Below are 27461 nucleotides of genomic sequence, written 5' to 3'. Positions count from 1 at the left end.
AAAAGGGAGGGTGAGAAAAGGGCCAGAAGAAAATCCCACATTCCCGAGGGTTCTGAGTTTACCCGTTCTCGCGCAACTGCCACTCATCCTTCAGCCTCCATCCCTCGCTTCTCCCCCTTTCTCCTCTGCCTTTATTTGTTGCCTCTCATCTTGTCTCTTTTCTCAGAGCCTCATCATGCCCAAAACATTTCTCTCTCTCCCTCTCTGACACACACACACACACACACACACACACACACACACACACACACACACACATCCGAGCAGCCTGCCTTACACCCCGGCCGCAATTAGGCAAGATTCGGCGTCTGCCTCCCATTTTCCCGAGCCGTTTCAATTTGGAGCTGAGCCCCCCCCCCCACCCCACCCTCCCTCCCCAGGCCACTGCGGCACAGCCCAGTGCCTCCACACCCTGCCTTATTAGTGACACGGGATAATTGGGGATGGAATCCGGATCGCAAAAAAAAAAAAAAAACGGACTCTGGCTCTGAGCAGTGAAAGCAGGAGATGAGGAGATGTTTTTAAAACTGTGCTACCCAAAAAAAAAAAAAAAAAAAGGAGGGGTGAAAGTGGTTATGAGGTAGGAGGTGGATGAGGGAAATTTGGGCCTAAATGAGAGCGACGCCCAGGGCTAATGTTACTCTAGGTAGGAAATGGAGTCGGAAACGTTCACCCCCTCCTCCCTCCCTCTGACCTTCACAAAGCCCTCCCTGTGAAGAAAACCCACCGCCTCAGCACTTAGAAAACGGACCCGTAATTAACGTGCGCGGCCCGATCTTTCACACCGACGCTGACTGACCTCATTTGACATTTTGACACCCCGAGAAAGGGGGGAACGTCTCAACGTCCCCCTGTTTACACGGGGAGAGAATGCAGCTCTGGCGGTGCGGTTGTTTAGACTGGGGCCTGAAATCTGTTTTGATTGAGTCACGGGCCTATTGTGCTGCGGTTTGGCCAGCTGCAGTAACAGTATGAGGGTCCAGTCTCAAGGCTTTTTGTGATGTCTTCTCTACTTCCTGTCTTTCTCACACTCTCTCCCCCCCCCCCCTCACCTCACCCTAGGGGCGCAGCAGCAGCCTCTCGGAAGAGGCAGAGTTATGTGACCTTATAAAGCGCTCCCCCCCTCGTCGGATGCTTATCTCTGAATAAATGGCCCCCAGGTAACGCGGCGCAGGCAGGAAGGAGTACGTTCGGCCCGTGTTTGTTTTTTTTTTGTTTTTTTTTTACGCTGCTCTAGTCCGTCTGGCCATTGTGAAGAGTTAAAAAAAAAATACCTCAACCCCGGCTCTTCTTCCACTCATTTTCTGCCTCTTTACTCCCTTTTTTTTCGTCCGCTCCTCCTTTTCCTGCTCCACTCCGCCGCCCCGATGGTGAATGCGAGTGGCGGCGGAGGCCCTTTGAAGCGAGACCACAGCAGAGGGAGCAGTCATTGTGCCGACTCTTTGAATGTGCCGCACGCCCTCCCCCCTCCCCTCCCCTCCCCTTCCCTCCCCTCCCCTCTCCCCTCCCCTCCTGACATCCCCCGGCCTGCAGCGGCTCAGACTGAGTCGTGCGGGGGCACATGGCCAGACTTCAGCTGCCAGGGCCCCCAGCGATGCCGCCTCTGATGTGGGCAACCCCTCCCACCGCCTCCCACTACCTCCCCCCTACTCCCACACTCTCCTGCGCTCCCCCTAGTCTCACCCACGCATACCTGAGGTTTGGGGTTGTGGCGACTCCCCCCCCTCCACCTCCCCTCCACCTCCCCGTTCCCTTTTTTGACCACAACCAGACCCCACCCTTCCCCTCCAATATTTTAAGCCAGACACCGTCTTTCGTCTCCTTTGTCTTCGTAGCGTTTTAGCAAACTCCGGACGCGCTCGTTTAGTTTCCGATAGTCACAAAAAAAATTGACTTTTTTTTTTTTTTTTGATTGGAAGTTAAACATTTCAAAGCGTTCTCTCAAGGGTCGATTTTCTTTCATGTCGAGCGGCTCAAAGCTGAGGAAAGTGCTGACAGTGCAGAGCGTTTTCTTTAAAAAACGTCAGCGTCCCTTCCAGGTGCCCGTTCTTTTCTTTTCGTTTTTTTTTTTTTTCCCCCTCTTTCCTTCCCCTTTGTCTTTAAGAGCGACACTGCCAAAGTTTTATAGAGTGGAGGCTCCTTTGAAAAGGTGTCACCGAAACCAGCTGCGCCGTCCGGGGCCAAGGTCACCGGCGAGACCCGCGACACGCCTTGGCACCAGGAATGTGAACGTTCCTTCACGGGAACGCGTCAGTTCAGTCAGTGTGAGACAGACTGAACAGGTGACATTTACCTTAATTCAGTCACCACGCTTTGCAAGGCCGATTTATGTTGTTTGATTAATTATTAAAAAAAAAAAAGCCAAACAATACGTGGCTTCAGCTGATTTTCGGTTTTATATTAAATCAAACATGTTTCGAAACTTGACTCTTCGTACTTTGGACATTTGGAAATATTGATGGAAACTTCCTGCTGTTCTAAGTAAACGTAGTTGCTGTGTAATGCGTTGCTCAAACCTATGTGAAGCCTGAAAAAAGGAGACAAAACTATGACCCAAACTTTCTCATCTATCACCGTTTTGAGAGCACAGTGGAATAATTACTTTTACAGCTAGTTTACAACCGGTAATCATCTAACTACACGTGATTCTTACCCTGCTCCAGCACTATTAAGTGCTCACTACGTTTCTAGATCTTAATTAACTTCCGCGAGTAGAGCGTTATAAAAATAAATCCTGACTTGTAACGAAGAGAATTTAAGACCAGTGCTGCTTCACTAGGATTGTTCTCCGTTTCCCAGCCTTTCACTCTCTCCCCTCTCCTCTCTGTCCTCCTCCCTCTGCCATGGTAAAGTCTGCACCTCAGCTTGCGCTGGAGACACCTCTCTCCACTCAGCTTATTTTTAGAGTAATTTGTCTGCAGTCATTTTTCCCCTTTTTAATGGCACCAAAAGAATCCCCCGAGTCGCGGCGTTAGGGAGTGAGGTCGGACTGTGTTAGGTGGGTGGGATGTGGAGGTTAGGGGGCTCGGGGGCGTTCGGGGGGCGGGGGGGGGGCCCCAGCTGCGGCCGCTTTGATTTGGCCCGGGAGGTGAAAGCGGGCGATTGAGGCGAGAGGCTGTGCCAGTTATCTTAACCTCCCACACTTCAAACGCCGGAGCGAGACCCTTCTCTCCGACTCCTTCCTCTCTCCCTCCGTCGCGTAGGGGCGAGGGGATTGGGGGAGAGAGAAAAGAAGGGGGAGTCTAAAACCTTCTGAACAGAGGAGCGTTTCATTTCCTGCAAAAAAAAAAAAAAAAAAAAAAAAGTCCAGCCAGCATTCCTGAGCACTAATGTTGAAGGAGGGGGAGATGGATGGAGGAGGAGGAGGAGGAGGGAGGGGAGGTGAGGTGAGGGGAGCGGAGGGGTCAAGTTGCTCCTGAATCCCAGTGTTTGTGTCGGCCGGACCTTGTGAAGCGCTGGCCTGGTGCCCCCCCCCACGAGCAGCCACCACACAAGCGCACACCCCTGCTGCTACCACCACCAAACCCTTTTTGAAACTTACACACACACACACACACACACACACACACACACACACACACACACACACACACACGGTCACACACTTCTCGCCCGCAGCCCCTCAGGACTCTTCCCCAGGCAGGAAGGCCAGCGCTTTTCATGTCTGTGGTGGGGGAAGGAAAAATGCTCCCCAGGAAACTGGGTGCAGGGCCGGCCGTGCGGGCCCCGCTTTGAGATCCTGGGATGAAAAGAGGGAGGGCGGCGGAGGTAAATAAAAGCGACAGGGGCTCTCTCTCTCTCTCTCTCTCTTTTTCTTTTTCTCCCGAGCGCCGCGTTCCTTTCGGTTTCGGGGTCAGCTCTCCTCGGGAAGGGTGGCCTCCGTCCCGTTCCCCTTTTATCCGCATGTGGTAAAGCCGTCTGCAGGGCGGTGTGTGTCCGCGCGTGCGCCGGGGCTTTTCGGCGCGGAGACGGCGGCGAGCGGCGGGGCTCGACCGACTCCTCTCCTACAAAAACACACACGGCTTCGCCACAAGAGAGAGAAGCACACTAATGCCGCTTCTTTCCCCCCTTTTTTTTTTCCTATTCGCAAAACATCCATCTTTTTAGTCGCAGGAGGCATTCATCCACCTCTGTCTCTGCCTCTCCACTTTGATCACGGATTCTATTTGATGCTGCGTAGGTCTAAAATAACTCTCCTCGGCTTGTCAATAACTGAAGCTAACTCTGTTATGTTAGCTCAGGGCTGGATCACAAGAGGAAAAAGAACACTTTCGCAGCTTGACAAACAATTTCCCCGTCAGGGAAACGGGGCCAAATTCGAGAGGGTCCTCTGGAGTGGATGCACGTGACATTTTCGCACCTCCTCGTCGCCCTGCACCTGAACCTGGCCCCGGTTCAGATAATTACCAACGCGGCCCAGTAAACACTGCTGGTTTCGCCCAACTCGATCAGTGCGGCGGTGGAGTGGGTTCCACGTGCTCGCGTCGAGTGTCGTGTGTTTGCGCGACGTATTTTTTTCGGTGACTGAAGAGCCCGTTAGTTCCACGAGCCTGTGAAGTTCTGCCTGAGCTCGCTGGGACTCACTTGAGTTAATAAGGACATCTTGTCCCTGTTAAAATGACAAAACAGCACATGGCACATTGGAGCTGAAATGAGTTGCTGGAACATCAATCAGTGCTAATAGAGAAAAAAAAACAAGGAAAAAAAAAACAACACAACGCACATTCAGTTGAGAGAAACACAATTAATAGAGACTAATACAGGTGCATTAATATTGATGCTGAATCAAAGCCATTATAAACCTCAGCGTCTTATTGTCAGATAGATAGATAGATAGATAGATAGATATGGTGTAGTGAATTGTGGGATACGTTTGCTCAGAATATCAGTGTGTGTTAAGCTGCTGGCATTTCTACAGCACTTGTAACACTCCTGTCTTGCTCATGAATGCACACTTAAAGGACCTGTGTGTGGGATTTAGTGGCATCTAGTGGTGAAAGATTGCAACTAAAGGCGAAGCCTCTCCCCCATTTGAAGGGACATATTTTAGAAACTAAAATGCAGAGCAAGTGTTCTTTTGTAGAAACATGATGTCACGACATGAACTCACTCTAAACTAACATATAGTTCTTACTTTCATCATTTTCACAATACCGTCATGATAAATGGTATTGTGTTTGTATAGCCCCCTGCCTTATATTCTACCCATTGGTACTCAAAGTTAAATAAAAATCAGATCTGGGAAATCTGATTGCAATTGTCGGTGTCCTGCTCGAGGATGTTCAGCGTGTGGCCCATGAACCAGGCATTGAACCGCTACCTACAGAGATCACAGATCTGTTATGATGAAAACGTGATAAAGGCTTTTATATTCCATTTCTGCCTGTAGATCCCTCTATAAACCCCACACATCGAGCCTTTAGATGTTTGTAAATGTGGGTGTTCGGGCCGACCTAGAAGTTCCTTTTCTTGTTTTCCCATTGCCCACCTGCAGCGGTGGTTTAAATGTCAAGCACAACACAATCGGGCGAGGGAGCGAGAGGAGGAATGAGCAGCAGCGGCGGCGAGCGCAGCGCTGCCAGCTGGGTCACGGCAACCCCCATGTTGGAGGAGATCAAAGCTAGAGGCCGGCCCACATCCTGTCGCTGACCAATAACCCCTCTATAGCTCAGCGCTTCGCTCCGGGCTGCAGAGGCTTTCTCTCCATCAGCTGTAGCACTGAGGACGCAAAGGCTTAATGATTGATTGTGTGAACGGTAACGACAGATTATTTGCCCCGCCCTGAACTAGGAACGCATGCATGCATGGTGAGTCACCGCGGAGTCACCCTGGAGTCATTGCTCGTCTGGTTTTGGTTTGTGTGATGAGAACGTTACCAAACTCTCGTTGGTGAAACCGCAGGAGTTTTTTCCCCCCTCGGTGTGCGCTTGTGTACTCGCTGGCGTGGTTGGCTGAGCCTCCTTTTCTCTTTCTTGCAGGAGGAAAACGCAACAGTTTCTCCACATGCAAAGCTAAGGCAGCAGCTACGGGCCCTCTGCTTGAGATGGAGGCCTGTTAGATTCCATGAAGACCCTTAAATCTCCAAACTGAAGCCTCCAGTTCTCAGAGGACCCTACTCCTCCTCTCCGCCCCCCGTCCTACCCCTAACCCCACCCCCACACCCACTTTCCCCTTCAACACATGTCACCACCGTCACCGACAACACTTCACTGTTTGACTTCACCCTTCCCTTCCCGAAGGCGCCTGCTGTAGAGACACTGAAGACAATCAAGATTAGTAGGAGCACCCTCACGCAATCAAATCACTTCCTCTCACCGAAAGCCCTGAAAACAGCAATTTGACGTCCGTGTTTTGTCCTCCTTTTTTTTTTCTCCCCCCTCTTTTTTAATAATCAGCTTTACTGCAATCTGAGGCACTGCACTGAAAAACAGCAGCAATTGTGATGTGCGCACAAACTCCCCCCCCCCTGCACCGCCCACACACTCCCCAACACCTGTTACTAAGTTATTCTAAGTTATTTGTCACCTCTGTTCCTTTGTAAAGCTCATTAGGCCGACATTAACTCCCTCGACACCTTCCCCCCCTTTTTATCTCCGTCTTTCTCTCTCTCTCTCTCTCTCTCTCACTGGATTTTTGAGACCATTTGGGGTTTCACCCGACCGACCAAACACCTCTTTATAAGACTGCACTAAGGAAGATGGAGGGATCTCATCTCGTCTAAGAAACGTCCTCAAGACGCCATTTTAGTTCGACGCTGACCAGTTGGTGCAAAAAAAGGATCAACACTTTTGATTTGCTTTTTATTTTCGACTGAATTTTTATTTTGAATGCTTTTTTTTTTTTTTTTTTTTGTATCTTGAACCCTCGTTTCGATTTCTCGGTGTATATTTTAGTGATGTTTTTTTTAAATATTGTTTTTTTTATATAGTGGTATATATGAAAATAAGCTTTGGACACAGGAAAGCCATTTTTCTTGTTGAAGCGTCTTGCAGAAAATTGAAACTTAAGGCTTCTTTTGATAACTATTTGTAACAAATAGTGACCTCGAGTCTTGCTCAGATGTAAAATAATGCTCAGTATGTGTACTTTTTAAAACTGTCAGGATATGTCAATTTTCTTGGTATTTTTGCAGGCAACATTAGGACAAAGGCGAGAGTGACAGCTCAGAGGCCTATATTTTATTGTTCTAAAACATGACAAATGAAGCAGATATATATATTTACCCCAGCACTTGACAGTCTTTCTTTTATTGCAATGGACCTTTGTCTTTTCTCTCTGGTAGCTAATAGTGTGGTCTTTAGCCATGTTGTTTATTCCATGCAAACATCCCTGTAACATTTTGATTTTAATTCTCTATTTTAGTATTACTTGATGACTTCCTTTTTTGTTTTTTTGTTTTTTTATTCTCATGTTTTGGGTCACTGTCATCTTGGTGTGGCACTTTGCTTCCCAAGTGGTCATATTTGAACGGTTTCGACATGTTTTTGTTTTTTTAAAGAAAAATAAAAAGCCACCGTTGGCTCATTTGATCACTCGTGTGGTGGGAAGACCAGAGCTCGATGTGCCACATGTAACAGTCTGGCTGTCATCCTTGAGAGGTTGTGGGGGAAGCAAAACGCGGGCAGCAGTGACACACGGTGGCGGGACGCGCGTACAACATCGTCTTTGCCAGAAATGTTACACAAGCCGAGGAGCTGTTACATCTCCGGACGTGTCCCATTCACACTGTACTCGGAGCATCTGTGTGAAGCAAAAAAAAAAAAAAAAAAAAAAAAAATCATTTTGAAAGAAGTTGATTTAAAGGCTCGTAAAGAGTAAGAAAAACACATTCCGCTGAAATTTAAGATAACCGCGTGGTAACGACTATGTTTCTGAATTAAAAGTTGAAATGAAAATGGCAAGATTGAAAAGCTTAAAAATTCTGTTTACAGCCAATTTCATAAGTTAATTTCACATCTCATCTGGTCCATTTCAAGTAAAACAGCACCACCTTGTGTTCGTTGTGTGAACAGGACATTTTGAAGAAATGAAAAATATCTGATGCTTTACTACTTTGAGCCATTATAACTTTTTAAATCACAGGTTTGTGTGAAAGCATTTAATGATCTCATGGGATGCGTGAACCTCTAATTCTGGATTAAAATTAAGATTAAACTAATTTAGTAATGATTTAACTGTGCAGTGTTAAATTGCCCAGAAATGACTTTTAATAGTACCAAATGCAATAAGAATAGTATATTTAGCTGAATTTAATAACTTTTAGAGAATTTAAACCTGACTCGAGCCCAGCAGAAAATTTCTCCACCAACTTTTTACTCTGATATGAACAATTGTGTTTCTGCTGTCAAGGCACAGTTTCTTTTCTCTGTCAACTCTTTAGAGAGCTGCGATTTAGAACCAGACAAACTCTGTAAAGCTCCACAGGTAATTACCCTCTGTGGGTTCATCTCCATTCATAACCAACTGCATTACGTATCATGAAAATATTCCAGGTTTGGGTCTAAATTGGACTTTCTATATCAAAGCTTTTGGCTTTAATCCGATTTAAAGTGAGCAAACATTCCTCAGATCATAAATGTTTTATCTTATTTTTTATTTATTTATTTTTTTTTTAACGGGTTCCTCTATGAATAAAAAGTTGTGCTAGGAGGTATTCGAGAGCTTCACTGAGCAGTCAACACCTTTCACTCCAAGAATGAGAACAGACAGGTTTTGAAAAATCTATTCACTCAGATTTAATTGGACACACGCAGACGTCATTCAGAGTAAAAACGTGGACTGGCGGAGGAAGAAGGTTTTAATGTAGGCACTCTTCTGTTTCAGTTATCGGTATTACTTGGATAGCTTAGTTTCCCAGGGCCAGACAGCGACGTCTGAACACATCCTCAGTGAATCACTTGTACTCGCAGAAGCCAGACAGTGGCGCCTGAACACATCCTCGGTGAATCACTTGTACTTGTAGAAGCCTTCTCCCGTCTTTTTGCCTAGTTTGCCCTCCGCGACCAACTTGTTCAGCAGTTCACTCGGAGCAAAGAGCGGGTTTTCGGGATCCATTTCACGCCACCCTGAAGGTTTACAGAAATAAGACGTGGGTTAGATTCCTTCCTCCGTCCTCCTGACACACTTTTGAGTCGTACCCACACCTAGGTCGTAGCTTTACTCACCCTCTATGATGAACTTCAACGTGTCCAGTCCTACGTAGTCGGAGAGCTCAAAGGGCCCCATGGGATAACCAGCCCCGAGTTTCATCGCAATGTCAATATCTTCTTTGGATCCATGACCTGAGGAAAACAACAGAGGAACAGTGTGGTAACCATGCCAAGCTGTAGTAAAGAATCTAGAAACTAGAACCATTGAAACAGCAGCTATACACACCTCTCTCATGCAAGCGGATGGCCTCAAATGTGTAAGGCACAAGCAGGCGGTTCACGATGAATCCGGGCGTATCCTGAATGGAGAGATGTCGCACACTGCTCATTAGACACTAGTTGGGATACACACTGGTGACAGAAAGCATGATCCACTCTGACGCAGCGTTATTCACATGTAACCATACAACAGCTCCCGACTCTGAAGCAGCCCCGGGGTATCTGGTACTTGACCTGGACAACTGCTCCGCAATCTGACAGATCTGACTCTCCAGACTCTGCCATTATTACCTTAACTCTGATTGGCTGCATGATGTCCAATAATCCGTAATAAAGAACATCTCTACAAAATCCTATAATGTAGTCTGGAGTGGGTAACCATGGCAACGGGGACTCAGCCAAAGCCTTTTTTTTGTTTATTTTTTTAATTTATTGCAACACATCAACAAGTTAACGTTCAATCCTTTGGTGACCACAAGATGGCGACTGTTGCACACAAGCTGCAAGAAGAAGCCTACACTGCCTGCCTACTCACAGGTTTGAATCCCATCTACAATAAACCGAAACCAATTTTCACAAACCCTATCGTGATACCGATTTTTGCACAGTGAAATAGTTCAACAATGAGTAGTAGTTATAACAGTTCAGCTAATCTTGTTATTGTTGTACTATCAAAGTGTTTGTGCACCATGAACAGTCTGATTGGCTTTGAGCCTCGACTGCATGACAGTTTTCTGAATCACAGCCAAAGTCAAAGGGTTCTACAATGTGGGAGGACTACAAAACTGTCCCATGCCAAACTGCATCTAAGGTTTGTCCTATTTACTGGAGTACTGGATGCTTCCACTGCATTAGGACCTATTACCTAATGATTGTTCCAGGTATTAATCAAACATCATAGTCTTATTAGTTATGTTTATCATCTGGTATAAGGGGGATAACGCCGTTCAAAGTCTCCATTATCAAGAGTTAATGGATGACACGGAGGCTAGAATCTGTCTCTGCGTTACGCAATCCACACACTTCACCCTCCAGTGGTCACAATGCTTTGGATCATCTGTAAGCGACACTGAACCTCACCTTGCAGGACACGGGCGTTTTTCCAAGCACCTTGCTGAAGTTCAGGAGGGAGTCGAACGTTTCTTGGCTTGTTGCTGAGGTTCCAATAACCTGCGGGAAGTGAATATTTCAGCACTACGGCTTTGACAGCGTAAAAATATTTTTTCCTGATGGACCTGTGCCATCCACACTTCCATCCAGCACAACTAAACAGACGAACAGAGACTTAAAACATATATTCTCCATTTACATTAAACATGCTGCATTACTTCCTGGTATGTAAAGCTCTGAAAACAAACAAACAAATAAATGAATAAATCGTAGCCGATTTCTTTGAGGCCCAACCTCTACAAGCTTCATCATAGGGACGGGGTTGAAGAAGTGGAGGCCCCCGAACCTGTCCAGCCTGTTGGTGGAGCTGGCGATGTCAGAGATGGGCAATGAGGATGTGTTGCTGGCAAAGATGGTGTGTCTAAAAGAGGAAGTGCAGAAAAATAAGAGCGAGAGACGGTGAGTGACTGAGAGCACCGACGGATAAAATGGATTTGGAAATGAGCTCATGAGTCCGTTCACCAAATTAAAATGACTAGAAGCACGCCTTTAAACACCAACACACACGACACAGAGCGCCTGGCTGGCATTAAACCTCTGTTACACTGTAACGTCCACTTCTAACCAAAACCAGAGAAAGGGCAGTGCTCACGCTGGGGCCAGCTTGTCGAGCCGACTGAAGAGATCCTGCTTGATTTTCAGATTCTCCACGATGGCCTCCAACACAAGGTCCGAGCTCTGGACAGCTGCGCCGGCGTCGGTCGAGGTGGACACATGCTTCAGGACTTTCTGGATGAACTCTTCACCTGCCTTAACACAACGCACACAAGATCACCAGTGAAATTTGACCCCCTTACCGTTCCGGTTCAGTCTGTTGACCTAACACTTCTCACCTCGGGCTTGTCTGCAAACTTCTTCTTGGCCACTCTTTTCAGGCTCCCTTCAATGGATTTGACGGCCTTCTTCAGGATGTCGTCAGACGTGTCCACCAGTGTCACAGTGTGGCCGGTCGAAGCAGCAACCTTCAGGAGAGAGATCAATTCGACAATATTTCACTAAATTTCACAAAAAAACAAACCAAACAACAAAAACAGACAGAAATAGAAAGAGAACAGAAATTACATATTTTTAGAGCTGCTCCTGTTTACACTATAATAATGCAACAATAATGCAAATGAAAGTGCAAACAATCACTGCACAGTGTCTGAGAGATAAAGACAGACAAAACTATAAATGCATCTGTGTCACAGTTCTATACCACAACATAACTCGCGTGTACGAGCTTTAGGAGGTCGTGTGTTTACTCCGTACACAGACTAGCCACAGACTGGCCGAAGGTGCACTTCGTCGCGTACCTGTGCGATCCCTGCTCCCATCTGTCCTCCACCGATGATGGTGACTTGTTTAATAACGACATTCCTCGCCGCCGAAGAGGAAAAACCTCGGAGGACTTGGTGAGTCAAGAAAGCCATAAGTAGAGCAGAGTGGACACAGAGGGGGGACGCAAGGACACACGGAGCACAGGCGATCACGTGACCACGCAGGCTCGCAAGAGAAGGAATCGCAGCTCTTCTTCTACTTTCATTAAATGGCGACCGGCCGCTGCGTTGAGCCGCATTACCGCCACCTGTCACGTCGGAGGAGCTAATGCACGTTCCCAAGCAGACTCAACCGCAATTTATGCTTCTGCGTTAATTGACGTAAAGGCTCCGGCGTTGATGCAGAGCCGTAGCTCACGTACATGTCTCCAGAAATGCAACCACATTTCCTCGCATTGACGCAGACCGCAAGCTTGGTGGTCCAAGGCTGGTTCTCCACCTTCGTGATTTTCAAATCAATTGTTTTGGGTCAATAAAGAATCGATAAGTTTAACTGTAACGACATTCATGCAGATGTCAGTATGGAGATACAGACATCTGCATGACTTATGTTCGGCGAGAGTTTCATCCAGGAAATGTAAATTACATTTACCATCTTGTGATAATTCAGTGTTCCGCTGGGAAACTCTTGGAAACTGGGATTCTTGTGAATGTAACTTACTTACTTGTTACTTCCACCACCCACCTAGACCAGACACCCCCACCCCATAGCAATGACACTCCTTGAAGGCAGCAGCCATCCCCAGCAGGATGCAGCCTGACACAGACACACACACACAAAACGGATTAGGAACAACTCAAAAAATCATGAAGAACATCACAGGGTGTTCACGTGGCCTCAAGTATCTGTGGGATGCACTGGAATAAGCCTGATCCACAGAGGCCCCTCCCCTCAACCCAAAAGTGGCCATAATGTTATGCCTGATCGGTTTAAAAACTGAGGCACATAACAGACTGAAATGAATCTAATGGTGCATAAAGTGGCTGGTGCAGCCTTTGAGTTTGGTGTGTATACATGTGTGAACAGTGCCTTAGGGGAGAGTACAGGGGGGGGCCAGAGTCCAAGAGTTGGTGTGGTTAGGGAGCTGGGCAGGTAGTCTGTCAGCTAAGACAGGTGTTGCAATGTCCTCAAGGGAAGGGACATTGTGTAAGTCTTCTCAGCTGCTCTCACTATGGGCGTAGGGTCTTGAGGCAGGACGCAGTGCAAGCGCCCTACCACACAGTGATGCTGCTGGTCAGGTTGCTCTCGATGGTTCCTCCGTAGAAAGTGCACAGGATAGGGGCCCAGGCTCGGGCTTTCTTTCCTTGTGGAGGAAGTAGAGATGTTGCATATTACAACGGTGAAGACAAATACAGCTTTTCCCAAAGATGGTTTCAGTGATTTTACATAGTTGATAATGCTGATGACTGTTTAAGTATCCACTTTTCTTTTTTCTTTTTAATTTAGTTGACTCTGTAGAAACAGAATATGACATCATGAAAGACAATTGAGACGAGGTAGGAACATCAAAATAAAACGCTAATCTGTTTAAAACCTAGAGAATGATTGCTATTTATTACATAAATAGCAATCATTCTGTAGGTTTGCTATTTAATAATAATACATTAATTGCTATTTATTACATAAATAGCAATTAATGTATTATTTGTTTGCATTTCCAAGGCAGGTAAATTTGTCTATTGAGTCACTTATTTTATTTTTGATTAAGATGGTAATAAATACAATGCCAAAGGTTAATGTACACATTGAAAGATTTATAGAATGTTTGATTCAACAGTAAATTCAAACAACAACAACAAGAAAAAAAGGAAAGGTTTTAACATGCACATCAATTATGTTTGGGACACTGACTGACATTGTGTACTTAGGATAGCCAAACTAATTTTATTTTTGTCAATACAAAATGAAATAATAATGTGTTGTTTTTTTTTTTTTTAAAAAAAGCCTGTGTTGGTTCAAAGTCTGTTCTTTGAACTGTATACACTGTACAATGTACAAAGAGTGCCAGACCAGCCCGTGTTGGTACACAACAGCTCTGCACTCTGAGGTGTGTGTGTGTTTCTGAAACACCAGATTTGCTCTGAAAACAGGTCAATGTCTGTGTTAATGACAGACATATTTTTTTTAGATACTGATACAGTACATTTGTGTCCGTAACAGAATTTCTTGCATTAAGACACAAATGTCTCCACGAAACTGCAATAATCCTAAAAAAGTTAAAAACAGTACAAAAAGGACAAAAAAAAATACATTGTCAACTGAATATGTATTCATCAGTTTGTATTGAAAGGTTAAAAATCGCATAACACGAAGTCTGTAAGGCACCATGTATTTAAACTCCCGAGCATAAAAATAAAGTCTTTCACTTCATAATTACATTACTGCTAAATTTAGTGCTTAAATCTAAACATTCAAGACAAACTTCACGCATATTAAAATAAAATTAAATGAGGCACCTGCCATATATTAGTCAGAATCAAATACTTGATTCAGTTTTGTGAATAAGTAAGATAAATTAAGATAGATAATAATCTATAAATTAGCAAAATATCCCAGTGGTTTTCAGTCTTTAAAAGAGTAACTCTGGTCAAAAATATATCTAAGTGCTTCCCACATGAAGCCAAGTCTCTCCAGGATACTTCGACTGGCACTTTCATACTTTTGTGAGGTCATTCTCATTTCAGGCACCGATCACCTGCCCCACTGTCAAAACTGCGAGCGCTCACGCACACAGTGTACGGGCAGGGCGCTAGTGTCAGGCCGAAACGTCCTTGCAGGGAAGGAGGAGGCTTTCCCTCTGGGAGCCTGAATCTGAATGCCTGCAGTAAGCTGGTGACGGTCAGGAACAGCTCCATCTTTGCCAGCTGTTCACCCATGCACACCCTGCGACCTGAGGGACACCAGGGACAAGCTGTTAGGTCAGGGAGCATAATATTAAATGCATTCACAGATGAATCTCTGATCAAGGATATACCGAGACCTTGATGACTGGGAAACTTTATAGACATATGAGTAAAGTAAAGTCGTACCTATCCCAAACGGTATGAAGTGTTCTTTCCTGAGCAACTTTCCCTCATCATCCAAGAAGCGCGCTGGTTTGAAACTGTCTGCATCGTCCCACACGGTGGGATCTCGATGAACAGACCACAGGTTGGGGAATATGACAGTTCCCTTAGGAATAGTGTAGCCTCTAAACTCTGAAAAAAAAAAAAATAGTGTGAAAGACCATATTATAAGGCCATCGTGTTAGCAAATGACCTGCAAATCTTTACTGAAAACAAGTGTTCCACCAAACTTCTTGCAGCAAAATTCTGTTGAATCGGGACGCTGTTCAGTTTGAGGAACCTGCAAAAGTAGATGAATTTTTGCAACATTCATGGGATCCTGCAACTATGCATCTGTGACTGATCCACAGAGGTGAGGAACAATCAGAGTGCAGAGAGGAAATGCAGGTTGTCTTCATATGCACAGATGTTTAGTAAAACACCCACCTACCTAGCTACCTTTCAAAACCACTCACATTGCAGATAGTTGTGCCACATCATACTCCTACTACATGATTCGTTGATCTGATTGGTGCAAGTTATGCTGCAGCAGATGGTTCTCTCCCAATCACCTGCTGAACAATGTTATTGAAAAGTCTTAAAGTGCCACTTCCTATGTGGTTCTCTGGAACATCTAGTCATTGTTTGTTTGCTCCAACTACGACTCAGCCATTCACACATTCAGACTTTACTGTTCATTTACCTGTTGTCTCTGAGGCCATGTGAGGAATGCTCAGTGGAACCACCACAGTCAGCCTCTGCACCTCCATGATGGCGGCTTCAGTGAAAGGCAAACTTCCTTTGTCAGTCAGAGACGGGACCCGCTGTCTGCCCACCACCTCATCGATCTCTGCCTGGACCTTGTCTTAAATCAGAGCAGAGAAGCAACAGAACTGATCAATGGAGTCCTCATCTCACCGGATCGGCAAAGGTTAAGTGCAATTTAAGAAAACGAAAACTATTTCAAAACAAAGCGGTGAATGAATATTTTTGATGAGAGAATCGATGTGGTTTGAAACAGTTGCAGAAGTGGTTAAATGGATGAGTGAGCAAGACGTGTGGTTTATAAATCCGGGAAGTGTTTGAGCTGCAGCTTCTCAATAAAAATATGCATTAATATAGAACAGTGCAATTCTCCACATTGTTTCTTTTCGTGATTCCTCAAATGCACTCATGTTATCATAAACATTATCACCAGATATCAGTTACCATATCTGATGGACACTCCACTGGAGGTCAATTTTCAAAAGCAATCTGCAGAAGTGATTAGATTTTCTAGCGTGAATGGAAGCGGCCTGCAAAGGACACACTGAATGGACCGTTATTACTGTTACCTTGAACATCAGGGTGTAAGGCCATATAGAGCATAGTCCATAAAACTGAATTAGTGGTGGTGTCAGTGCCGGCAATGAAGAGATCTCCTATGATATAAAAGAGATAATCTTCTGTAAAGGTGCTGTCCTTTTCCCCTTGCTGGGCCAGAATCTCCATCAAGTACATGTCTGAAAGGTCCCTTGGGTTTTCCGGATCTAACGTTTCACGGTGCTTCTGAATAATCCCCTTCAGAAACACCGTGATGTCTCGTTCCACCTGCCGCAGCTCCTTGAAAACACCGAAGGGCAAATAGTAGAGCAGCGGGAAGATGTTGATGAGCACCGCGGGGCTGTTGACGCAGATCTCCAGCCCGCGGGTCATCAGGTCGAGCATGGTGCGGAACTCGCGATCCTCGTGGTGGAAGCGCTGACCCAGGACCATGGAGCAGATGACGTTGGACACGGCGTTGCCGATGAGCGGGCTCAGATCCACGCCGGCGCCGCCGCCTTCTCGGTTCAGACGCAGCAGCTCCGCCTTGACGGTAGCCAGGCCTTGCTGGATGCACGGCTCCAGACTCAGCTTCCCCAGGCCGAAGCTTCGCAGCGTGGTGTGGCAGAACTTGCGTTGCTTTCTCCACACGGGCCCGTAAGGTGCAAAGACTATCCCTGAGGTTCAATGAAGCAAGAAAAGGAGGAGTTTACGGCTCAGATCATTAACCTCACAGAGGCGTGTTTATTTATTTATTTTTTTTCATTTTCCCTGTTTAACTTGTAAAACTGTAACACGCACGTAGATACACACTGACCTACTAAGGCCTTGAAATACAAAAAAATACTTTTATTTTTCCTTGAACTAACTCAACTTTATCTTTGAAATCGGTCACACATTTTACTGTGTAGCTTGCATTTTTCTGTTCCAGTAAGTATAATGCAGGAAATGGTTGGCAGCATATGTGAGCTTATGAGAGCAACCACCAGAATGGTCACATGGCGACCACAGGGTACACTTCCACAAATTCACCAACTACTTCATAAAATCAGATTTCCTACTGTGTCCTACTGTGACTGGTAGTGCTTTCTGCCTTTTCTATAAACCTTCTAAAAAAATTATAAAAATCACTCATAAAAATGTCCTAATTTAAAAGTCAAAATGGGGAATAATATGTATAGCTAGGTTATTATAGGCTACATAAACTACTATTAAGGAAAGTAAATATAGAAAGAAATTGGTATTTTTTGCTGATTTTATACATTTTTCAAAAAAGACAAAAAAATGAATTCTCAAATTCTAAAACTAATTAGTTTCATGAACTGTTCCCAACATTTTAAATATACATTACGTTAATTGTTTTCCTGGGTTATCCCTCAAATACGTGAATTGTCAAAATTACTTTCAGACAAAAAATAATAATAATAATAAATAAATAAATAATTCTCAAATTCTAAAAAAAATTGTCCTGGTCTTTTTAGTCGATATCTAAGATTCAGGAAAAAAGCACAATCCTCTTTCTTTCTTAACTGTTTTTCTTTTGTTTGTTTGTTTTGTTTTTGGCAAGGGACAAGCATTTTCTTCACAGACAGGATTCAGATCTCTGTTTTTGTTAAGCGTGCCTCCTGTGCAGACAGCTCCTCACCTTTACGCTTGGTCATTATGGAGATGGCGGGGACATCCGGCCTGTCCGAGAACACCTCGGGGTGGTTGGACAGGGCGTCTTTAACCGCGTCAAAGCCGTCCAGCACCACGATCAGCTGACTCCCTACGAAGAGGCTGAACACGTTACCGTGGACCTTGGCTAGTTCTGCTAAGACGTCCATGGTGTTTATGTTCCTGCGCTCCGCCGGCTGCCCGGACCTCCTCTTCAGGAAAGAGGGCACGAAGAAGCCGCCGAAGTTTCCCACCACCGGCCATGGCTTCGGACCCGGAGGGATGTTTTTATACCGGAGCTCCCGCTGTTTGCGGTAAAAAGCAACTAAATGATACACGGATAAGACAAGTGCTGCACTGACAACGTTTGTAAGCGATAGTAAGCAGCTGCTCAGGTGTCCCAGCCACGACAGCAAAGCCATGGCGCCAGAGTAGAAAGGAGCGGAACCGAGCGAGCTGACAACACTGACGGTGCATCTCTACATCATAACACTTTTAGAGGACGATGCCCCTGCTTCTCCTTATTTACGCCACCAGTAGCTCTGGCTCTTCCTGTGTTGTTGTGACTGTCAAACGTGGGGAGTCAACGTTGTACCGTTACTGGCTTCCTATTGGCTGACGGAGCTGTGCCCTGCTGTGATTGGTCGGCTTGGACGTTGTCGCGTGAGGGAATTTTTAGCCCTTTAATTAGACTCACAGGCTGCACCACCGGATGTTATTGGCTATAATGTGCATTTAAGCAACAATTGACATTGAAAATGTCTTTCTGATTGAACATAAGTTTCTTTAAGAAACGGATTTAATAATTGCTAATGATTTGCAGTGGTACACAACAATAAGCATGACTCTCTCTTTAATGCAGGTGATTCTACAAAAAGGCTGCACACGTCTCCATAAGTTACACATTTTTCTACCAGTTTGGTTGTTCCTGATGAAACAGGGCATGAGAAATGTAAATTTGTGGAAAGGGGTGCTGGAAATTTGTACATTAAAAAGATGTGACCGACTGATATGGATATTTAAGACTCTGATGGATTATAAAACCCATGGCATGACATTTATTATCTACTGGTGATGTCTTTTTTATTCCCATACTAACATTTACAACTGCTGTCCTCCAGGGAAAAACGAAAAGAAAAAAAGGTATCTGAACAAGGCACTGGTGCAAGGTAGTCTTTAATAACAGAATGTGGAATTTGTTGTTTACTGTAGTATTTTCTCTTCATATGCAAGACATTATTTTATGATTTCCATGCATACCTACAACTGAATCCCTTACACGTCCTTCTTTTTGGTATATACTTTTAATTGCTCCAGCAACCCCTGCAAACCTAGTGAGGATGAGATGAGACTTCTTTTATCTCCTAATGTATACATTTTTAACCATTAAAATACACATAGGTGTATTTATAGAAATGTTACCCTGCTAATTGTTAGATCTAAATACAGCAGATTTAAGTTAAAATTTGAGCAGTTTATAATAAAAAGTTGTACTCATAACTTCTATTCATAACATATTTACACTTTGGGGGTTTAGTTTTGTGAATTATGTAATGAAATAAAGGCAACACACTGAAACCGCCGAATGTTTAAATTTTTAATACGATGGTACAATTTTGAGATACAGCTGGGATATAGACACTCAAGGCTTCTAAAATGAATACAAAATTAATAATAATAGTAATAAAACTCATAGAATAAAGAAATACGATAAGAGTCATAACGGCAGCTTTGGTACACCTACGAACATTTAACACACTAAGGCACCTTGTGACTTCAGCACACTGACATACAAAGGAAACCCCTATCAGTACATATCGTATGGAAGAGCTGTGAAGGCAAATACAACAACAAAAACGTTTTTGTTTTTTTTTGAATACTGCAACAAACCTGCGAGCATGTCGCAACAAATTGTCCTTTCACGTGTGAAATTCAGGAGCAGATACAAGTATCATTTACAAAAAAGAAAAAGAAGACAACTTGCGGGACGTCATTTCATAAATAAATCACAGTGGCAATAAAACGGAGACAATATGAGGAGCCTTTTTCTATGCATTTGGTATCAACGTTCCTGAACGCGTGAGCGGATTATCAAGCAACACTGCTGCGGCATCGGGGTCAAATCACTCCTCTCGTGTGCTCTGTACCATGGAGTACTTCTTGCAGGGGTTCTTAAGGCAGGCTGGAGGCCAGGTGATGGGCCAACTGTACGAGCACGGCACCGCGGTCTGGACGTTCCTCTCCAAGAAGTTAAACAGGGGGTTCCACCAGGTGTTGGTGAGGTAGTTATTGGGCGAGCATTTCAGAGTCTGTCAAGACAAGAACAGCAGTCCTTTAGAGAAAGCGTGTGTTTATAGTAATCATAGCATAGATCAGGCCTGGGAAATATACGTACACACGTTGTAGGTATATGTAACTACTGTGATTAATTTTTGGGTTGGCATTTAAAAAGTTACATGAAAGAAGCACCTTAGAATCGTTTTTAACAAAATCAACAGATTAGTTCAAGCCGTAGTAATATTAAGAAGTGTTTTGAAACTTTGAAAAAGAAATCGCTTGATTTCTGTAACTCAAACTGCCAAAGCCTGATAACAGCAGGAATTTATTGTCAAGAGTCAAACAATATAAGATCGACTGTTTATTATTATTAAGATCTGACAGGCAACTTAATTTAAGACTGTCAAGCGGCAGAAAACACCCCGTGATGCTGTTCTTTGTTAGAATATTATGTCAAACGTGGCATTATTGTTTCATTATGCCGAGAGATAACCGAGCACTGGTGCAATCACATGCAAACTGTCTGTTTAAAAACAGCCCAGTAGAGGGGGTCATTCACCATTTTGATGGCATAATAATAATGAATTATTTATAACACAGTATGAATATATATATATATCAAGGCTATAATCCATTTCCTTTAAACATAAACTGTAATAAAATTTTGTCTTGGCCTGAAACTGTTACACTTGAGGCAAACTGAAGTGGCCCATGCATCACCAGGCAGACAGCGAAGGCGCCAATGACTCATATATAAAAAGGGTCAATGAGAGGCGAGCCTTCGTTCACCAGCACACACGCCACACACCGCATCCAATCCAGTGTTCAGACCTGTAAGTTGGCCATGGTGTGGTACCACCAGAACAGGCGGGAGGTGATGAAGTAGGCCACGACCACGTCCACGCTGTAGTGCTCGTGTGCCACCAAGATGCACACCACACCCACAGCGCTCAGCAGCCAGCACATGAGGTGGTACCACCAAAAGGACCGCGGAGAGTCTTGTGGGAGAGGGAAGGAAAGAGGAGAACGTCAGTGATCATCACAGACTTTCCATATGTTCGTCCTCATGTACGTGGCGTTTCATTGGAATTAAACTAAATCTTAGTGGCGGTGACACCAATATCAAATATCCAGGGACACTGTCAAACTTTGAATGTGAATGCAAAAGCGGCAGTAAAGCAGCGTGTCTGTTTGTGTCCCACTAGCGCCTTGAATGGAGACACACGATAGAATTCATGTATTATTCAGGACAAATCCATAGATTATTCCTGCACAAACACTACGTTGAGTACTCACACTCCTTAATGAACAGATAGGTGAGGGTGAGCATTACGGTGTGTCCGCTATAGAGGAAGTCTCCACACAAGAGATGGGAGTTCGTGATGGAGAGCCCTCCGCCTGAAATCAGCCGCAGAATCCGCTGGATCTTTGCCTGGGAGTCTTCGTGAAGCTGACAAGGGAGATAAACACTGGATCAGAAGGAGCCTGAAGGCTGCAAACTATTTTTTTTTCTATATTAATTTTTCCAATAACTTTGGATGCTCCAACATTTCAAAAGTGAATTATGTTCATTTTATGAGGATCATTTAAAATTTGAGAGAAAAACAACTACTAAACTGTCCCAACCACAGCAGACAATTGCCACTGACGCTGATGCACCTGAATATAGCTGGTTTCCTGAGGCAGTAATAGCTAAAATGGCTAAAAAGAAATGTATTTATAGCTGCTTGTTGTGCGCAGTTGTGCAAAACAGGTCCCCAAAATGGCACAAGAGCGTACGGCTGAGAATGGAGTGGAGGTTGGCGTGCCACCCACCTTAGGAGCGCAGGTCATGTGCATGCCAGGTACAGGCAAGGTGGTGATGTACATGGTGACACAGCGGTACAAGTACAGGGTGCCGATGAGGAAGAAGAACCGTCTACATGCGATTGACCTGCAAAAGGGAAATGCAAATGTGTGTGCAGTCACGGACAGATGTGTCTTTCAGTCTTTTTATAATGCAACTCATCCGAAAAGGCTTATCGACATTATTAGCCTACTTAAGCCTAAGTATAAACTACAAAATGATGATCTCTTCTCTCCAGCTTTAACTCTGCAATTTGTGATGCAAATCACAAAGACTTATTAATTCATACATGCACACGGCTAAATGTGGAAAACGTGTTTTGCTGCGAACGACAGCAACCTATTTTTAAGCTGCACTTTGTATAGACGACGAACTTAATTTCATCACTGATTGCAGGCTCTGATATAGCGGACTTCCTGAGTAATCGGTAAGGACAGAGAGACCAGTGAAGATGAATCACCTACATACACCATTATAATAAGTTCTGCAAACACAGTAGCTTCATCAAGTTATTCTGCGGAGAACTTCATTTTTCTCCCATTGTTTCACATTAATTTTTGACATTCTGTAATTCAGAGTTAACAAACTCCACAGAATATTGACAAAGGAGGTGCCCCAAGGAGGTAGAGCCCTGCTATTACCCTGCAAATAGATAATGTAACAGCCTTCATGGACAGTGGTGGTGATATTACCGTCTTTTGATGTAACACTTCTGTAACTTACAGTATTATCGTGCCAATTCACTTCCTTTAACAATGTCTGATGAATGAATGATAATGAAAAGACTGTTCAAATGGGTTCATCTACGTTCTTTACAGCACAGTTCCCTTTTCTGTATTTCTCTTGTTGTCAACTAAGACTAAAATAAAGAATGTCACCACACCTGTCCTTCAGACTGACATAAAAACCCATATGCATGACACTGAGTACAAATGGCTCTTACTTGTATCTAAAGAAGAACAGCTGGATCAACCAAATGGCTAGCAGCACCATGCCATTGATCTCTGTTACTGTGAACGCCCACTTGACCCTGTCAATATAGTCAAAAAACTTATCAGGCAGGGGCGGGCTGGTTTCTTTCGGCGGGACTCGCTCGTGGACGATTGTGATGACGACCGTCGTCAGGACCAGGTTGAAAACGGCATAAAAGAAAGCGATGGCCGTCTTCCACCACTCCATGGGCAGACGGTTGACTTTGGACTCCAGCACAGAGATCTTCACATAGTCATTATGCCTGCTTATGCCTTTCCGGAAGCCCCTCTTTGTATCCTCTCCGCCCACCGTGTGGACGGGGCAGGTTTTGCCGCTGCTGGGCACAACGCCGCCCTCCATTACTGGCTTCAGATTTTCAGCGGAAGAGTCTCTCCCGTCCACAAGCTCCTGTGACGCCATGGGTGCCAGCAATGTCCATCCACAGGCTCTGCTCCTCTGGACGGAGGCTTTTCTAGCTGCTATGGAGGAAAACAAAAAAAGCTGAAACTCTCTGGTTTGGACAGAACATTTGTGCACAGAGCTGTTGCTGCATGAATGTGAAATTACCACGGTGAGAAATAGAGAGGAGACATGCTCGGCTAGACTTTATTTCAGGGATACGCCTTGTGAAAGATGGAGGTCTTATTGATTCCACTGTCACAAATAGCCATTTTAGACTGAAAAGCTATTTTTAACTTTATAGTGCTCTGCTATTCTAGATGTGGTTGTAATGCTGTGAGTTTCCTTTCTTTGGACATTCACCAGAACCACTCAGACAATTTTCTGTTTGTACGTCCAGGGACTCTTATTTTAGGAGTTCTGTTTTTCAAAAAAAAAATACAAAAATGCTGTTCTCAACAGGCAGCAAAAGTAAAGTCGTTTCAGCTGACCTCAGTAACTGCAGAAACGCCACCCGCCACCTTTAAATACATGCACTGTATCTGCCAAACACCTGTGAGACGCTCTAAAATGCAACATATCTGCAGTCAAGCTCGGGGAAATATTTGCTTCCGCGCTGTCTTCAGTTAATGACTTGAGAGCGCTGCCATGACCATTTTCATTTGGTTTCACATCTAAAAGGCATACAGTCCGATTAACGGCCCCCTTAATGGATCAGAGGACGTTGCCATAAGCCCTGAAATGCATCACAGCGAATGCCGCCTGGGATGCATGCAGAATACAGTGTTTACTCGGAGGGAGAAAGCGCACTATAGCAGCAAGATGAATGATGGGAATGAGGCAGCGTATGGCTAAATACAAGAGAGCTGCTGAAAGGATCGGTTTCCTCCAAATCAATTTTTGGGAAAATATTATTACAGCAGAGACAAGATTAGAGTAGAATGCCCTCCGACTAACCCATAATAGATTCAGTCTCTATCAGGCAACTGATAGATGGAACAGAGCGTAACGTTTGACAGGATTTATGGTTCCATAAAGGTATGTTAATACCGACCACGAGGGCAAATACAATCAACACGAGCAAACAAACAGTATAAGCCAATTAAGCAACTGAGTGGTCGATCGCAGACTTTACATCATCTCTGTAAATAAATCGGTCTCTAGTGTCAACACGAAACAGTACGACTAGATAGTAAACACTGACATATTTAGTCAGTATGTTTTATATACTATAAATACTACACTATAAAAATACTGTCTCACTGGGTCTCTATGAGCTGATTTTCATCTTACAGTTTACCCACCAGAATCACAGCCCAATACTAATCCCGTCTTATGTGTTTGTGCATACTCTGCGGTGTATTAGTGTGGCATTCTTTTTCCGGAGTTCAATATGAGCTTTCACTGTATGTTCTGCACATGGGAGGTGAGCGGAGTGTCTCCATTAAACTCATTTTCCAGTCCCCTCCTCCCCAGTGTACACTACACAATATTTTCCCACCAACTGGCGCACCGAGCCCTCTACAGGGGCGGTGATGGAAAACTGGCAGAAAAGAGCTGTTCCTCACAGTCACAGGCACTGCTGGATAACTTGGCTGCCTCGGCTCAACCCAGGCTATTTCCAGAGAACCCAACCAGTTGCCTTGAAGGCTGTATTTTACTCCAAAGGGAACCAGGGGTTTGACTCCATTTCGGGGCCTTCATAATGACATGCTGCTGCTGCTGTCCAGTCATTTTCCTCTTTGCATCATGTAGATTGTCTCTATCAAAGGGAGGGTTAAAAATAAGTCCAACCAGAGGTGGCCCTGCCCTCTAGGAACGGATGAGACCACACACAAAAAATATATATATACTTTATGTACGTGCTCTAACACAAGCCTTCGTGTTCAGCAGAACAACACGTTTTGATTACAGTTATGTAAAATTACTGATACATCTGACACAAGCATGTATAAATTAAATGCTGTAATGATATCTACATGATAAAAGGCGACCTTCATTATGCTGTTAGGAGGACTAGCCATTATCATTATTATTCTGTGTATCAGCAGCATTAGAGGTCGAAGTAAAATTTGCTGTACTACAGATTCGGAGAATAAATACTTTGTTGCAAGCACATACATATTGTACATAAATATAGTAGTATTCCTGCAAAAAAAAAAAAAAAAGGTTTATTACTATCCAACTAGTAGCACTTCACTGTCGTTATAGATGATGCTAACTGTAACAGCTCTTCATCGCCAACATATTTAACTGAAGTGAAGGCAATACTTTATAGACCGCACATTGTGTATGTGGTGTCTGTAAAATCTCAGTGACCAAAGTAACAAACTATATACAAACTATAAAGTATTATAGGGAAATATGAAATAAAGGTAATCATTACAGACCATAAAACAAGCCTTCTGTCAGTATTTTATGTTTCATATGTTACTGATGTGTTGACATGAAAGCAGCGTTTGTATAATGCAGTTGATTTCACTCGTTTTAGTGGGAACAGCTGTCACATAAATTAAAGTTAAAAGTACCGCATTTTCCCTCTACAGTTCTGTGGAGATGAAGGTGAAATTTGTGTAAAATACAAGTGAAGTATAAGTACCTTAGAAATGTACTTAAGAACAGTTTATTTACTTTACATCACCTGTACTTAAGTAAAGGCCTGGATTGCTGCTGTGGGCCTCCTTGTTACTTTTGTTCAGTGTATAGTAGCAGCGGCCGTACCAGTAGTGGTAATGAAAATATTAGTTGACAGCATTGTCAGTAGCGGCAGCGTAAACGGTCATTCACTTACTAAAATGTCATGACAATATTGTGAATGGTGGAGGGCAAATGTCTGGTTTTAACACTGTGTTCACGTCTATGTTCACGTCCCCCAGCTGCTGTTCGACACCGACATCCAAGGCCGGCTCAGCAAAACATAGAAATGCACAGCGATTCTTGTTGTATTTCCAAAAAGACAAGCCCTTCCACAGAGTGAGACCAAAAATAGTCTTGCTGTGAACAGACCCAGCCCTACTTTTCTGGACTCTGTAACCACATGTGGGGTGGATGCCGCCAGTAATGTCAGGTTCAGGAGCTGGGTGTCTCCCTTGCCTGCCCTATATTACAGGCCTGTCACATGTGATGTGTGGCACAGAAGGTTTTGAAGTTTACTTTTGGGGTGTAGCGCAGTGGACCCACACACAGTGTTAAACACTAGGTTTCCCATGTGGCTCCTGGGTGGGGCAACAGGTCATTGCGTGTCCTATAATTAAGCCCTCTAGTTTCAGTCAAAGCTATTGCAGCTGGGAGCTGAATTATTAAAATTGAATTAAATCAGGATACATATGAGTCACCGCCATGCACAGACCATGTAGCGCACTAATAATCCAGATACAGGCAATGTGACAACTTGTGTATTAGATACCTCTGTGTCACCTGTTTTTTTTTTTTTTTTTTTTTTTTAATATCATGCCATCAACACGTGGCCTTTTACGCTCATGCATAAGCATCCTCTAAATTATTTATGTAAACATTCGTATGCATAGCTGGCATATTTAGGCACCTGTAACAAAACCCTAGCATGAAACATCACACATCAGTGCCATCGTCAACATATGCAGCCCAAGCACGTCGACGAGAAGATGTTGCAGTCAAATTCACATGTTGCTCTTGTCTGTAGCAATCCTACCTGGCGCGCTCGGGCCTCCTAGCAGCTCTCGGTGTAGTTGCAGCTCCTCAAATCAACGATGCTGCGCCCTGTCTGGCCGCTGCTTCTCTCAGGCTCCACTGCTACACAGCTCGACTCTGCCGCTCGCTTTTGAGGGAGCGCTCCTCCCTGACGCCTTTCACACTGTATCCAGCCTCCTGACTCGCATCCCCTTTAATCCAGCTCCCTCTAATCAGTGTACGCCTTATGCGCCCTTTTAAAAGCGATGCTCTGCGCGCCTCCCATCCTAACCGGGCTGCTCGGAGTTGTGCTTTAATTTTAGGCCAACAACTACGCATTTATAATGGGAATAAATATACTTTTTTTTCTTCTTTTTTTTTGCAATTTTATAAATCAAAAACAAGGGAAAAATACATGTTAATGTAACATTTCATATCAAGCCAGCATTAATAATTAAA

At 44.3% G+C, this 27461-nt stretch overlaps 4 protein-coding genes across 14 annotated transcripts in view; 1 reads left to right on the top strand and 3 right to left on the bottom strand.

Moving 5' to 3' along the window:
• The window catches only part of lef1 (lymphoid enhancer-binding factor 1), a 42347-nt gene extending 34771 nt beyond the window's left edge, over positions 1 to 7576 (top strand). For all 9 annotated transcript variants that reach the window (XM_047577998.1, XM_047577997.1, XM_047578001.1 and 6 more), the window contains one exon: positions 5979 to 7576. In XM_047577998.1, coding sequence (XP_047433954.1) covers positions 5979 to 6015 — 37 coding nt within the window. In that variant the 3' untranslated portion in view covers positions 6016 to 7576. The remainder of the gene's footprint in view (positions 1 to 5978) is intronic.
• Positions 7577 to 8710: 1134 nt separating this feature from the next.
• On the bottom strand, positions 8711 to 12031 carry hadh (hydroxyacyl-CoA dehydrogenase). Its single transcript, XM_047578005.1, has 8 exons — positions 11834 to 12031; positions 11372 to 11500; positions 11131 to 11288; positions 10773 to 10899; positions 10449 to 10538; positions 9376 to 9448; positions 9165 to 9281; positions 8711 to 9065 (listed from the first exon to the last, which is right to left on the bottom strand). Exons 1-8 carry the CDS (start codon positions 11948 to 11950, stop codon positions 8947 to 8949), a joined length of 930 nt encoding a protein of 309 aa, XP_047433961.1. The 5' UTR covers positions 11951 to 12031; the 3' UTR covers positions 8711 to 8946.
• A 1764-nt stretch (positions 12032 to 13795) lies between these two features.
• Positions 13796 to 18907, bottom strand: LOC125000118 (cytochrome P450 2U1). 2 transcript variants are annotated; one of them, XM_047575493.1, is made up of 5 exons: positions 17850 to 18900; positions 16237 to 16881; positions 15606 to 15767; positions 14888 to 15055; positions 13796 to 14748 (listed from the first exon to the last, which is right to left on the bottom strand). In XM_047575493.1, the coding sequence occupies exons 1-5, from the start codon at positions 18280 to 18282 to the stop codon at positions 14534 to 14536; spliced, it is 1623 nt and encodes a 540-aa protein (XP_047431449.1). In that variant the 5' UTR covers positions 18283 to 18900; the 3' UTR covers positions 13796 to 14533. The 2 variants fall into 2 exon arrangements, with proteins under 2 accessions (XP_047431449.1, XP_047431458.1); XM_047575502.1 differs by lacking the exons at positions 13796 to 14748; positions 14888 to 15055 and adding an exon at positions 15338 to 15477 and having other exon boundaries at positions 17850 to 18907.
• A 537-nt stretch (positions 18908 to 19444) lies between these two features.
• sgms2a (sphingomyelin synthase 2a) lies at positions 19445 to 27309 on the bottom strand. 2 transcript variants are annotated; one of them, XM_047574823.1, is made up of 6 exons: positions 27025 to 27309; positions 22927 to 23434; positions 21953 to 22070; positions 21434 to 21587; positions 20969 to 21135; positions 19445 to 20169 (listed from the first exon to the last, which is right to left on the bottom strand). In XM_047574823.1, exons 2-6 carry the CDS (start codon positions 23373 to 23375, stop codon positions 19984 to 19986), a joined length of 1074 nt encoding a protein of 357 aa, XP_047430779.1. In that variant the 5' UTR covers positions 23376 to 23434; positions 27025 to 27309; the 3' UTR covers positions 19445 to 19983. The 2 variants fall into 2 exon arrangements, with proteins under 2 accessions (XP_047430779.1, XP_047430788.1); XM_047574832.1 differs by having other exon boundaries at positions 22927 to 23431.
• Positions 27310 to 27461: the final 152 nt, after the last annotated feature.

This window comes from Mugil cephalus, chromosome 2 (assembly GCF_022458985.1).
Source record: "Mugil cephalus isolate CIBA_MC_2020 chromosome 2, CIBA_Mcephalus_1.1, whole genome shotgun sequence".
NCBI lineage: Eukaryota > Metazoa > Chordata > Actinopteri > Mugiliformes > Mugilidae > Mugil > Mugil cephalus.
Note: the sequence above shows the minus strand (reverse complement) of the source record. Positions and strands in the feature narration are given on the sequence as shown.